The sequence below is a fragment of the Aphis gossypii genome, chromosome 2 (genome assembly GCF_020184175.1).
Source record: "Aphis gossypii isolate Hap1 chromosome 2, ASM2018417v2, whole genome shotgun sequence".
NCBI lineage: Eukaryota > Metazoa > Arthropoda > Insecta > Hemiptera > Aphididae > Aphis > Aphis gossypii.
In genome coordinates this window covers 37,911,522-37,924,808 of record NC_065531.1, presented here as the reverse complement: position 1 = coordinate 37,924,808, position 13,287 = coordinate 37,911,522, and the positions used below count along the sequence as shown (strand labels likewise).

The window sequence follows — 13,287 nt, the reverse complement described above, 5'->3', positions numbered from 1 at the left end:
TAAAAATGTGATAGATATAAAAAATAAAGTATGAATAACCTTTTTTAAACGTGGTCGAAAAGTGAATCGGCCGAAAAGAGATGGGTATACCTAGTACCTACTACCTACGTTTATGGTCGGAAAGGGGTTTTCCCAAAAATATAATGTGATGATTGGCATTGTTTTTCAGAAGACAATTTTTGAATATTAATTGAATACCCTGTAATGGTTAATATGATGTACGATTTTAAAGACGAATTGTGAATACGGTTTCTTAATTTAGACTTCATAAAATTTTTAGTAGAAAATGCCCATACCACAAATATTCGTACATCCAAATAATAACACAAATTCCAAATTTTTTTCTGGGGGGGGGAGGAGCAAAAAAAAGGCTTCGAGGACTGCGTGGTGGACCACCGACCACCCAGCAATGAGGCAATAACAACTCCAATACATGTATAGGAAGAATACGATTACAGGATTGTCAAATTTAATAACACGATAATATAAATTCTAAGATAGGTAATTTATGTCGTATTTACTCATCTTTTATGGTAATTTTGAATTTTCCATCTGAATACATATTATGTACTCCGGCACTCGCATGTATATAGTTAAATTACTTCCAAATATCTGTAGTAAATAGCAATAACATCAAACATCGGTTGTCAATTTGTAAACAAAGTACGTGTTATTTTGTTTAAAAGGAAAAAACTTAACTCTTGGTAAAAAATTTTAAATATCGCTCAATCAATAAAAGAAAAGATACTTTGATGAAATAGATGATGTATCAAAAATATGTGTTCAGCTACTAGGTATTTACTAACGAAATCGAATTACACGCAGTTATATCCATAGGTGGCATTAGGTGCAAATATATATATAGGTACTATATATTAGCCATAGAAGCAAATATACTAATACCATTATAGTATAATTGCTAATACTTAATAATTATTAATAATATAAGTTAATATAATTAGAAAAATCACGAACTAAGATATACCTAATAACTAATAACTAAAGTATAACTTAGTTCATGAGTAAAATATATTCATTACAATTTACAATAATATTATCGTGCGTCGCGGACCGTACTCCGTAGCCCATACACTGCGTACCGCATAGTGGCGCGTACACTCCATTTAAATTCAGCTGCAGTGGTACCACGGACTAAGATAATATATTATATATTTTAATCCGTACTTTTGTCTCACGCATGGGCATTGGGCGCATGCGCCCACGACTACGGGCACGGCTTGCTATTTAGTATTAAATATTAATTGTTTACGGTTTACTTAACAAAACGTCTACTGTCTAGCGTCTAGCAAGACAATACAATCAATATTCATTACATAATATATGCAAAGAAAATTGTGTTCCTTAGGTCTGAGATTCAAGTGCCGGTCGATTCTATTGATCGCCATTCACCTATTAGGACCCGTCAGGAATACCGAGTGCTGACTACAGCATACGGAAGACAAAGGGACGTGAAAAAATATTTTATTTATTTTCAATATCTTACTGAAGAGTGATGAGTAAAAACTAGACTGGAACATTAATGCATTATTACAACCATAATTGATAAAGAAGTACTTCCATCTCCGCATTAACGCGTCCTCGTCCTATACTATAGTGTACAACACCAACGTTCGTAAAGTTCATACTTCAATACTTCATAATTGAGTGCACATCCTTAAGAATTTTTATTCGTTTCTATTACTACCCGACGGATATATTCAAGTACCTGTAACATAGGTATATTGTAATATCAACTTACCAGTTCTATCCTTTGACAACGTCGTTTTGCACGTTACGCCCTGTGCATTAAGACGGTAAGTTCATATTATTACAATTTACATTGAATATGTTTCGAGTTGGTTTTCAAATTTGTGGATCACTAATTCAATGTTAATCTTGGAAATTTTTATGTGGACCAAAATGCATTATTGGTGTTATGGATTAGTGGAGTGGAAATTAAATTATGGCCTCTAGATTGACAATTAATCATGCCACTCAATAAATTGTTTCCCATTAGATATATTAAAATGTTTTCATGTACTAAAATTTAGCTTTTACATACATATTGTAGAAAGTAGAACATATTAATTGTACCTATACAATTTTTTAATTAATTTCTGACAGCGTTAAATGTTAAAATCTAATTTAATATAATAATGATAATGATAGTGTGTTAAAAACTGTAATATGTTTAATTAAACTTATATATTGTATAAAATGTTACTAATTAAAAATTATCTTAGTTAATTATCAAATTATTACAAGTTATTTTGTTCAATTTATAATATTAAATAATATGGTAAATAAATACATTTTTTAATAGTTAAGAATAAAATTATAAAAATCATAAATAAAGTATTTTACAGGTTGATATACATAAACTAGTAAATTGATTGGAAATAAAACAAAACTAGATACCAAATTTTAAGTAAATAACATAAATGCATTTAGAAATCATTAAGTTTCCTTAATGCTTTAATATTTATTCAATATAGAAATCACTTTAATTTCAATATAATTTTTAAACAAGTATGTATATTACAAATTACAATAGTAAATAGGTGCCTACTAACAAAATTATAAATTAAGTTTTATACAATACAATTTAAATTTAAAAATCAAACATTTATATAATTATAATTATAAATTACATAATTTGAACATAATATATAGTATTCATTATACTCGCTACCTTAGATATTTCCAAGTAATTCTATGATAAAGAAAATTGTAATAATTCTTCAAATAATTAACTTTCTAATTCATTATTATTTATTACGTAGGGTTACATCTATGATTTTTTTTTTATTAAGTATTCTTAATAACAATGCGTTCCATACTTATATAAATTTCTCTAAAATTATTAGCTGTTGTCGGATAATTAGGTATTGCTGTGTTGATAGAAATTTATTTATTCAGATGGTTTTTTATAAAAATAAAACAATAAGATTAACCTTAAAATTTTATTTTTATTAAATTATAGGTGTATATATTTTAATTGGTAATATTATGGATCTAACACAAACAAATATTACAAATTGTTTACACATTTATAATTTTGTAAATAATTAGAAAAATTGACCCAGTTGTTATATATATTATATATATTACATACATATAAATTACATAAATATATATACATATATTACAATTTTTAATACTTTCTAACACATTTTTATTTGCGGTTTTAATAAATGTGTTTAAATCCAAAAAATTTACGCACTTACACATTTAAAATTAAATTATAATTATATTATACCTTTTCATGATTCAATAGTTTTTTTATTTCATTGAAATATTATTAAAAATATATATATATTCTTTCAGTATTTGCATTGTGGCTAGATATTCAAATAATAATAATAATAATAATAATTGCACAATTGCAATTTTAAGTATTTCTGAAAAACTTTCATTGTGTATATGAATGTGTTCTTTAAAATTCTTCCTCTTATTAACATTTGTAATTATAATATTTTAATATAAAAGTTTTAAAAATAACTATTTATACCTATATTTAATTTAAAATAAATGCAAAATACCAAGTTTGAACTCAACTAATATAGAAATTCACTTTTTAAGTTATTTTGAAGTATAGGCATAGACCAGGGGTTGACCACTAATTTTTAAGGTGGTCTGGATGTTTTGAAAAAAATAAACGTTTTCTGGGTTTTGTTTTTGTTTTAAAGTTATTTTGAGTCAAATAATGAAAAAAAAATCAGCACTGTAATAAATAGTGGTCTATTCTTCCCTACAGACAATCAGTTACTATCCCTGGCATAGATCTTTAAAATATCTCCTAAAAATTGATTGTAGTTAGTATTTTGTCCATATTCTTAATATATTTAAGACAAATTTTTATGGTATTAAACATGAAGTGTTTATAATGATTTAAATTTTTAATGCTGTTTAAATAAAAATAAATTTATATTTTTTTGATACTTAATAGTATTTATTATTTTATTAATGTTGCAGCTAGAGTCATCATGGAAAACCTAGCTGATAAACAAATAAGAACTGCTAGAGTAAGTTATTATTTTTAAATAATTAAACTTAAATAGTTGTTTATTTATTTAATTAATTATTATAACAGACATTCACCCAATAGTAAATTAATAGATAACAATAATAATTTATAAAAACGGTTGTAATATAGTATGTGATTTACAGGTGAATTTACGAGTATAGTATGCGGTCTACTGGCGATTTACAAATATAGTAAATGTTCTACCCAAATAGATGAATTAAAATTTTTAATTATTGCGTTAAATTATAGTTTATACATAACTTATAATAATTTGTGGTTGATTCGTCACTTCATATAATTAAATAAAAATATTTTGGCAACATATGACTGTGTACAAATTGTAGTGTCGCTCAATAAGTGACGTACTGAGCATTTAGGCCCATACCTACTTTAAAAAAATTTGAAATATTGTTATAAAAATTCATTAAGTATAAAGGCATAAAGATAATAGGTTCACTGAAGAAAAATATTAAACTCTATCTAATAAAGATAAACTTAGGCCTGTGTAAAAATCAGCTAGTCGCAGGTATACCGCATCCTACAGTGACTTGTAGACCGCATACTATATGACAGCTATAAAATCAGTATTAAAGAATTATGTTTTTAATTTTTAGGCATTGTTGAATCTTGCTCATTCATATCTGCATACTGTTAACATAGAAAATTCAGAAGAAGAAAGTGGAGAAACTGAAACCGGGGAAACTGATAGTGAAGAAATTGAAAGTGAAGAAAAAGAAGTAAAAGAAAAAATTAAAGTAAATAAACAACAGATTAGAGAGGAAAAGCAAAACCAATTTGATAAAAAATTTAATAATAAAGTAAATATGAAACAACAGAAATTTGAAAAAAAAACAAAGCTAGAAGATATACCACAATACTTTTATAGTGATTTACAACAAAATTCAAATAAAATTTCAGCTGTTAAAATTGACACAGGAAAACACGAGATTGAACAAAAAGTTGCAAATAAAGGTCATGATGATAAACACCATAAGTTAAATATTGACTTACCAAAAAAATCTAATAACATTTTACATCAAAAATTAGGAGTGAAATGTGAAGAAGAATTAATTGGGGAAGAACAAGATGAATTAAGTAAGAAACAGCAAAAGTTCAATAAAGATGATCAACCAAAAATTGTCAAAGACAAAAAATATAAATGTAATGAAGAATTGATCAAAGATTCTGAAAAAAAAAAACAAGAAATACAAATACAATTGCAGATTGAAGCCCCACCAATGCCTGGTGCAGAAGTAGATTTATATTTAGATATACAAGTTGATTCAGAGTGTCAATTTAATGAATTAAATACATCACAAGAAATTGAAGGATCGATTCAAAATATGGAAAAAGAAGACTTAAGACCAGAATTAAATGATAATATGCAAGAACAATTTGATAATAAAGTACAACACGGTGTGAAAGAACTACAGCAAGAAGATGATGAAGAAATACAAACAAATGTTTATGAAGAGAATATGGATGAAAATCATAAAAGAATACTACAAGAAATCGAATCACTTATACGCGATTTACAAGAAAAAGAAAAAATAAAGAATAATATAAATGAAGAAGAAGAAGAAGAAGAAGAAGAATGTGATGAGTTATTAGCAACACGAATTGCAAAAATAACCAAGGAAATTGAAGAATTAGAATTAGACATGGATCAAGAGCACGATGAAGAATTAGAAAGAAAGTATAATGATGAATTTAATCGTATGTTTGCAGCAGAAGTCAAAGAAAAATTCTTAGAAAAACTACTTCTTTCATTTAAACAAGAATCTGCACCATACTATAGAAAAATTGAAAATTTGCTTAACACTTATTTTCCAACTGAATTAGGTAAATTTAATGGTAAAATATCTATAGATCCTAATCATTCCAAATTTAATGAAGACCTTATAGAAAGGTCTGAATTAAACGTTGATCAAATTGAAAAAATACAAGAAGAATCTAATAATAAAATTGACCAATTTAAAGAAGTAGAAGAAGGTCTTAATGTTAACACTCACATATCTAAAGAAATAGTTGAAGAATCTGATATAGAAATGGAAGATCTTAAAGATGAAGTAGTACAAGAAGAATTTTATAAAGAAAACGAAGATGGAATAAGAGAAGACTCTGATGTAGATGTTGAAGGATTTGATGATGAAGGAAAAGAAGACATGGAATGGAGGAACATACAAATAGAGTCTGAATTAAATTCAGATGAATCTGATAAGCAGTCATTACAAGAAAGTGAAGAAGAAGTAGAACAATTACATGAAGATGTCAACATAGTAACTGAAGTAGTTGATGATTATGAAGTAATTGAATCTTCTTTAGTAGAACAACATAGTCCAATTGAAGAATCTGTTTCTACAGATAATGAATTTAGTTCTACAGAAATTAAACCGTATAATAGAGAAATACAACAGAAGATTGATAAAGGACAAGTAAAATCTATTGGTAATATACACGAATTACAAGAAAAAATACATGAAAAAAGTGATAGTGATAAATCTCAAAAATTTGAAGATTTGCAATTACAAATGGAATTAGAAAATATACAAGATTTAGATGAAATACCTTTAAAACTAAAAATACAACAAGAACAGTTAGAAGAAAAATTACATCAACAAATGAAAACATTTCAAGAAGAATTTTATAAAAATTCAAAATTAGAGTATGACAAAGAACAGCAGTTAAAAGGCAATACATTAAATGACCCTGTTTATGATGAACAACAAAAGTTATTTTATGAACTAAAAGACAGATTTCAAAAAACAAAAGAAGAATATAAAGATTTAGTACAACAAAAAATGATTGAAGCGTTACAACAAAAAGTTGATGAAAAACAGTTACTAGAAATGAAAGAATTCCCAGAAGAGTTTGTTGAGCCAAATATAGAAATAGAAGATCTCCATAAGGAAGTTCTGCAATTAGAACGTGAATGTACTGAATTAGAGCCTGAATTTAGCTACAATATACCTTTAGTTGTTGATGAAAAACCAAACACTAAAAAGACCAAAAAAGTGAAATATAATTTATTTGACAAATTGCATGAAATACATAAAAAAAAATTATGTTTTTTTGCCGATTCTAAAGAGTGGCCTGAAAAAGTATGTATAATTATAACAAAATAACATGAACAAGTTAAAATCTTACATTCATTATTAATTTGTTTCAGCATTTATACCCATCATGTTTGCTGGATGAATTATTTGATGATCCTTCAGAAGTTAATCCTAATGTCTTTGTGATTACCTTGTACTCTGTAGATGTTGGTTATTCAGTTAAAATATCCATGAATAAAGATATACCACCAGTTGAAACTTTTTATAGCTACGCCGAAGACTCTATATTAGAATTTGTAGAAAGAGAACAACTTCCACCATGTTTATTGCATTTATTTGATAAAGCTGATCCACAGTTATTTTATAATGGACGTGTTATAGCAGAAATACATAATAAATATCATGGTGAAGAATTAACGAGAGTATATCGAATTTTATTACATCCTCATGGTTTGGTAAGTTAATAATTGAAATTTTTATAAAAGAAAATTGTATTTTGTGTTAGTTTTATAAATCAATCATTTTATAACATATATTATTTTTCAGTCCATTGAAAGTGATTTAAATCGAATAATTGCTCAATGTAGTCCTGTCCATTGTTCATATGAACAAAGATTAAAGATAGAGAGTAAATTGATAAAACTAAATTTTCCTGTCATATTAACGGATCCGTCGCCTATTGCTGGGTTAACTGTTCAATTACAACATCAGTTGTTAAGTCGTCGTACTATAGCACTAAATCCACTAAAAGTATTGAATGATGATTCTTCAAAGTATAACGCGGATATATTAAAAAAGTGGCAAGAAGATACATTTCTTAAAACTAAATCACAAAAATCGTCTTCAAAATCGATGGTAAGTTAAAAAAATAAATCTAATGTAGCATTGTTATAATGAATTTCACATACTTAGCTTGATTAAAATTAAATTAATATTGTAGTTTTTAAAGCTTATACTTATTTATGTTTAGGAGGATATTGTAAGTGACAGTATAATTCATAATCTTTTATGGAAGTTTGATTTCCGTATACAATCTTTTAAACTTCTCAAATTATACGTTTTTGTTATAACTGAAACTCAAGAATATTCTATGCTATTGTGTATGAATTCAAACGTTCCGAATGCTCCGAAGATGAGGTATGTAATTTATATTAGATAATTTTAATGATAGTATTTTTAACATTTGTGTGATTACAGGTTTAAGATAAATCTTGAAACAAATAAGTTAAAAGCCTACATTGATGTGATATTAGAAATTCTTAAACAACAAGTTAATCCTGACATTATAGCAGTCCGAAGATATAAAAGTGATGATAAATCAATACCTCGATCTACTAAGTGTGTTCCATCATTGTTGAATGACCATATTCATGAACCTAGTCCAGCAGATTTATCAAAGGTATATATTGCATAACAAAAAATGGTGAATGTTCTAGTTTTATTTTTAAAACAATTATTTTGTTTGAATTTTAGTTGCTAGATGAGTTGTTAGTAAGTATTGATACATCATATCAATCTGATCGACAAAAGACTGAAGAAACAAAAAGATGTTTAAAAGTAAATAAAAAGGTAAAATTATAACACACATTTTTAATACATTTATGTAATATTATAGTGAAGAAATATAGTATTTTATTTTAATTAAATTCATTATTATTAGTTAATTTAACTTAACTATAGCAAATTTTATGAAAGTAAATAAATAAAGTATGTAAAATAGCAAATAGTTTAATATTATCTTGTTGGTGATTGCAATGTTAGTCAAGATCACATTTAAACATGTAGTAAAATACTAGATTCTATTTTATGTTTTTATATTTATACTATAATAAATTAACCTATCATATAATTCAAAGGTAAGGATATTATTTTATTCTATCAGCAGTTATATTTTCAATTTTAATCATAAAGCAAGTTTGAGTATTTTTTAGATTTATTATTTTATATATTATTATATATCACTTGGTTTAAAATTAAAATATAATAAAAGCTGATTATAGAACACAGATAATATTCCTACTTTAAAATGTGATATTAGGTCATGTCTTTTTTCATTTTAATGAATTATTTACTTTTTATTAAGTAAAAGGTTTGTTATTTATAAAAAAAAATGTAGTCACTATAAATTAAGCACCACAACTATTCTGTTGTTTTTACGTTTACTTATGTTGTAGTTGTTTTTCTTTCTATTTGGCATTGTATGTTTTGATTGTCATTATTCAATTATAAATATACATATATTTTTTATAGATGGAATCAAAGAAGAAAACCATTAACTCTGGTAGTTCAAAAAAATTACCAAAAAATCAAGGTAAGTTAATTTATTTTTATGTATTTATATTTTAAATGACATTTTAATAAATTCTACATAATATAAAATTAATAAATTAAAATATTAATTTTTTTCATTATTCATTATTCTTGTTGGTTCTTTGTCGTTTTTTTATTTTTAAACACTTTATAATAATAATAGTAACTGGAAATGATTATTATTATTATAAACAACTAATACATTTTTTAGGTACCATTTTTCATTGTTTTATAAATTAAAACAAATTCATAAGCTAAATGTGAATCAAGTTAAAATGAAATACAACTTATATAAGAATTATTTAGTTAGCAAATTAACAAAAATCTCTACTAATTCTAAGTTTCACGAAAATAATTATATTTAATTTTACAGAAATTAATATAGATCAAAAAAAGAAGAAACGAGTAAAAGCTTTTGAATCAAAAAAGTCAATTCCTCATAAAGTTGGATCATCGTCAACTAACACAATATCTGCTGATTCATTTTCAACTAAAGAAGTACCTTTAGTATCAAGTATTTCTAATATAATACCATCGGTACCAAGCCCTACAACTGCTACAACTGTAACAAATGCAAAATCTGATCATAAAAAATGTTTGGGAATAAATGATGTTTCACTGGAAACATTATTTGATAATACGAGTATAAACAGCCAACCACCTTTGTATAATTTTGTGAGAGATAATAATAAATCAAAATTAAGTTCTTGTGATGATAAAATGAAGAATATAAAAGTTGTAAAACATGTACATCGTAATGCAATCTGTGTCAAAGGTTCAGAAGTCACTATTAACAAAGATAAATTGCCTCTAATAGCTAATATAACTGAAGAAAGATTCTCAAATGAACCTAATAATACTATTCAAGAGACTACACAAGTTGTTGATAATTCAACTGCAAATATAGATAGTTTGTCTAACTCACAAGTATGTTGTATATATAATTATTCAAATTTACTTTAAGAAAATAAATATATTATAATAGTGACATGCTCTTTGAGTACTATATAAAAAAAAATAATATTGACATTTTTTTAATCTTAATGATATACTCATTACACTAGTGGTCTTAACGTCTAGTGTAGGACCTGCTCATATTATCTTTATGTTTTAATTAAAAATACTAATTTATTCATATTTCTTGAATTAGACGAGCAAATTAATCCTAGTGTTCATTGATGGTCATTTTTGACTTAATAGTTTTTATATTTTATCCATCCGTAATTATTTGACTAAGAGTTATATATTTAACCAAGTATCTGAAGTATCACATGAGTATTCAAATATTTTTATGTGTATATAATAATTATATTAAGCTCTTTCTAACTTGTTAAACAAATTGATGGTAATTTAATGCATAGATATGCCAAGTAATGAATTTTAGTATTAAAATCTCTGTATAGAAATTTGACATTTATAGATAGAATCAGAAGGAAAATAATTATAGAGATGTTTCAGTTCTTAATAAATTATGTAGTGTTTAATTTTATAAATATGATAATTTAATATATATTATACACGTTATATTGTTTTTTGTACTTCTTTTTAGGTCACATTGCCAAATCCTGTTATTACATTGTTTCCATCATCTTTAAACGAGTCCAATAATCAATATCAGGTTAATATATTTATTTAATATATATATTTTTTTTTTATTATTAACTATAATACCGCATTAATTACATAAACTAAAAGAATATAATATTACCTTAAACTTTGTTCAATATAAAAAGGAACCTTGACAACAATCAATCAATTCGTTAAATACTGTTATAATATTACCACCAAAAATAGACCGTTATAACATACAAATAGGCATTGTAACAATGTAATATCTACTTGTTGATACTGTAAGTCAGTAGCTGACTGTCAAGGTTCGTTTTTGTATTGAATAGAATATAAATATGATTAGTTCAAATAATTTATTGTAATGATATAGGTTGTATAATTATTTATTTGATAATTAATTAATTTCTTATTACATAGAACAATGATGTATCATTTCAAGGAATAAATTATACTTCATTCTCAAATACTGAAGATATCAAAGCTGCTAAGCGAAAACGAAGTTCTTAAATACATACATAAATTATTTTTATAGCTTGATATTTTATTTCTTATCATATGTATTGAACAAAGAACATTACTTCTTATTAGTTCTTAAATAAAATAATCAGTACCAGTTGTGCTAATATGTATAATATATTTATTAACTTGTTTAAGATTGTTAAGAATACTTTTTCCTAATGATTAAAATAGAACATCATTCATGACTGATATATCCATTTTTAGTTATAATTAAAGTAACAATTATGTTCATTAAAGTTACATAATATACAATACAATTTTGTAATAATAGATAATTTGACATACGTTTATAAAAGTAAATTAGCTTTTTACAAACCTACAAACGTAGATTTTTTTATGTAAGTTTTTTTTTTTGTAAATTATAATTCTGTACAAATTTTGAGTTAACTTCAATATGAATAATCCAATTAAATTGGGAATGTGTATAATTTATCCTGTATTAGTTTACATAATTAGAAAAATATAAAATCTTTAAATACAATTAATTTGTTTTAATAAGATATTATGTTGACTTTTAATGTATGCCCATGCTGATCTATTAGATACATATATATATATGTATTGTATCAAATTTTGTGTATAATTAAACATAAATAAAATAATGATAGTTTTTTTTTTTTTTTTAATAATAATTTATTATTTTTTATTTTAAAACATTTTATAGGAAAAGGGACTTTATTTTCTGATATAACCTTGTTCAATATTTAAATTAAATTATAAAATTGTTGTAACACCTATCAAATATTTTTAATCTCTATATACATCAAAATGGAGCCAAAAATGTATAACAATTCATCAATTAAGAACGGCTGGACCAATTTCGAATTTTTATATTGCATAATATATTTTTATATTTCGATCCATTTTTCAGAGTATATTTATATTTTATTATTGCATAATAATCCATATTTGGTATCTTTAGGTTTAACTTGATACTTAACATTGTTTAAATATTATTCTCTATTTCAATAATTTTATCTTTACCGATAAAAGTCTCATTGGAATGGAAGTACCTATCTAATGGGCAATAGCTAATAGGTACTTATGAACATTCTGAATTACCAAATTACTAAATAGACTTTACATGAATTAAAAAAAAGAAATATTGAATTTTTATATTAAATCAACAATTAAAAAAGATCAATATAAATACGGCTACATCAATGTTTTATTTAAATTATTCATCCATTTAGTTTTTATTTTAAGTTTTTAATAGTTTTTGTAATGATTTAATTATAATTAAGTAATAAAATATTGAAATTAGAAATTGACGTATTGATAAATGAAAGAACATAACAAATAGCCAAACAATTTTTTTTAAACGATATAGGTATTGAAAATCTGGCCACAAAAAATAAGGATACTAATGCAAAATTGTATTTTGATAAATACACACATTGGTATACAAGAATATGAAAAATGTAGTTTACTTTATCCTCTTGTCAAAATATTAGAATTTACTAAACATGTTTTTGCACTTTTCCATGCAAACATTCATGACCTTATTCTAAAAAAAAAAAATTAATTTGCAAAAGGATCTTAAAACTAATAATAAGCCATGTTAGTAAAAGGCGGTATACCTACTCATTAAGTATATGCAAAGACTGCAATACACAATATTTTTAAATACATTTTTAAACGTAAGTATTAATTTTCATATGTGAAGAAATTTAATGATTTATTTAACCATTATAAATGTTCAAAAAATGAAAAGATAAAAAAAGTAGTTCATGTTTGTCGCTTGAGTACACTGTTTATTAAAAATGATAAATTGTTATTATTAGGTATTAGCACAGAACAATTAGG

At 24.7% G+C, this 13,287-nt stretch overlaps 1 protein-coding gene across 1 annotated transcript; it reads left to right on the top strand.

Moving 5' to 3' along the window:
* Window positions 1-1,231: 1,231 nt before the first annotated feature.
* Window positions 1,232-11,981, top strand: LOC114122407 (golgin subfamily A member 4-like). Its single transcript, XM_027985062.2, has 12 exons — window positions 1,232-1,814; window positions 3,976-4,025; window positions 4,642-7,128; window positions 7,197-7,538; window positions 7,630-7,938; window positions 8,054-8,220; window positions 8,281-8,482; window positions 8,557-8,652; window positions 9,334-9,394; window positions 9,767-10,320; window positions 10,943-11,011; window positions 11,380-11,981. The coding sequence occupies exons 2-12, from the start codon at window positions 3,987-3,989 to the stop codon at window positions 11,467-11,469; spliced, it is 4,416 nt and encodes a 1,471-aa protein (XP_027840863.2). The 5' UTR covers window positions 1,232-1,814; window positions 3,976-3,986; the 3' UTR covers window positions 11,470-11,981.
* The last annotated feature ends 1,306 nt before the right edge of the window (window positions 11,982-13,287 follow it).

Excerpts from the sequence above, each read along its gene's own strand:
- LOC114122407 (XM_027985062.2), top strand. The coding sequence starts at position 3,987 with ATGGAAAACCTAGCTGATAAACAAATAAGAACTGCTAGA. Across the intron at positions 7,539-7,629 it reads TATTACATCCTCATGGTTTG|TCCATTGAAAGTGATTTAAA; the intron begins GTAAGTTAATAA and ends ATTATTTTTCAG. Across the intron at positions 7,939-8,053 it reads AATCGTCTTCAAAATCGATG|GAGGATATTGTAAGTGACAG; the intron begins GTAAGTTAAAAA and ends ATTTATGTTTAG.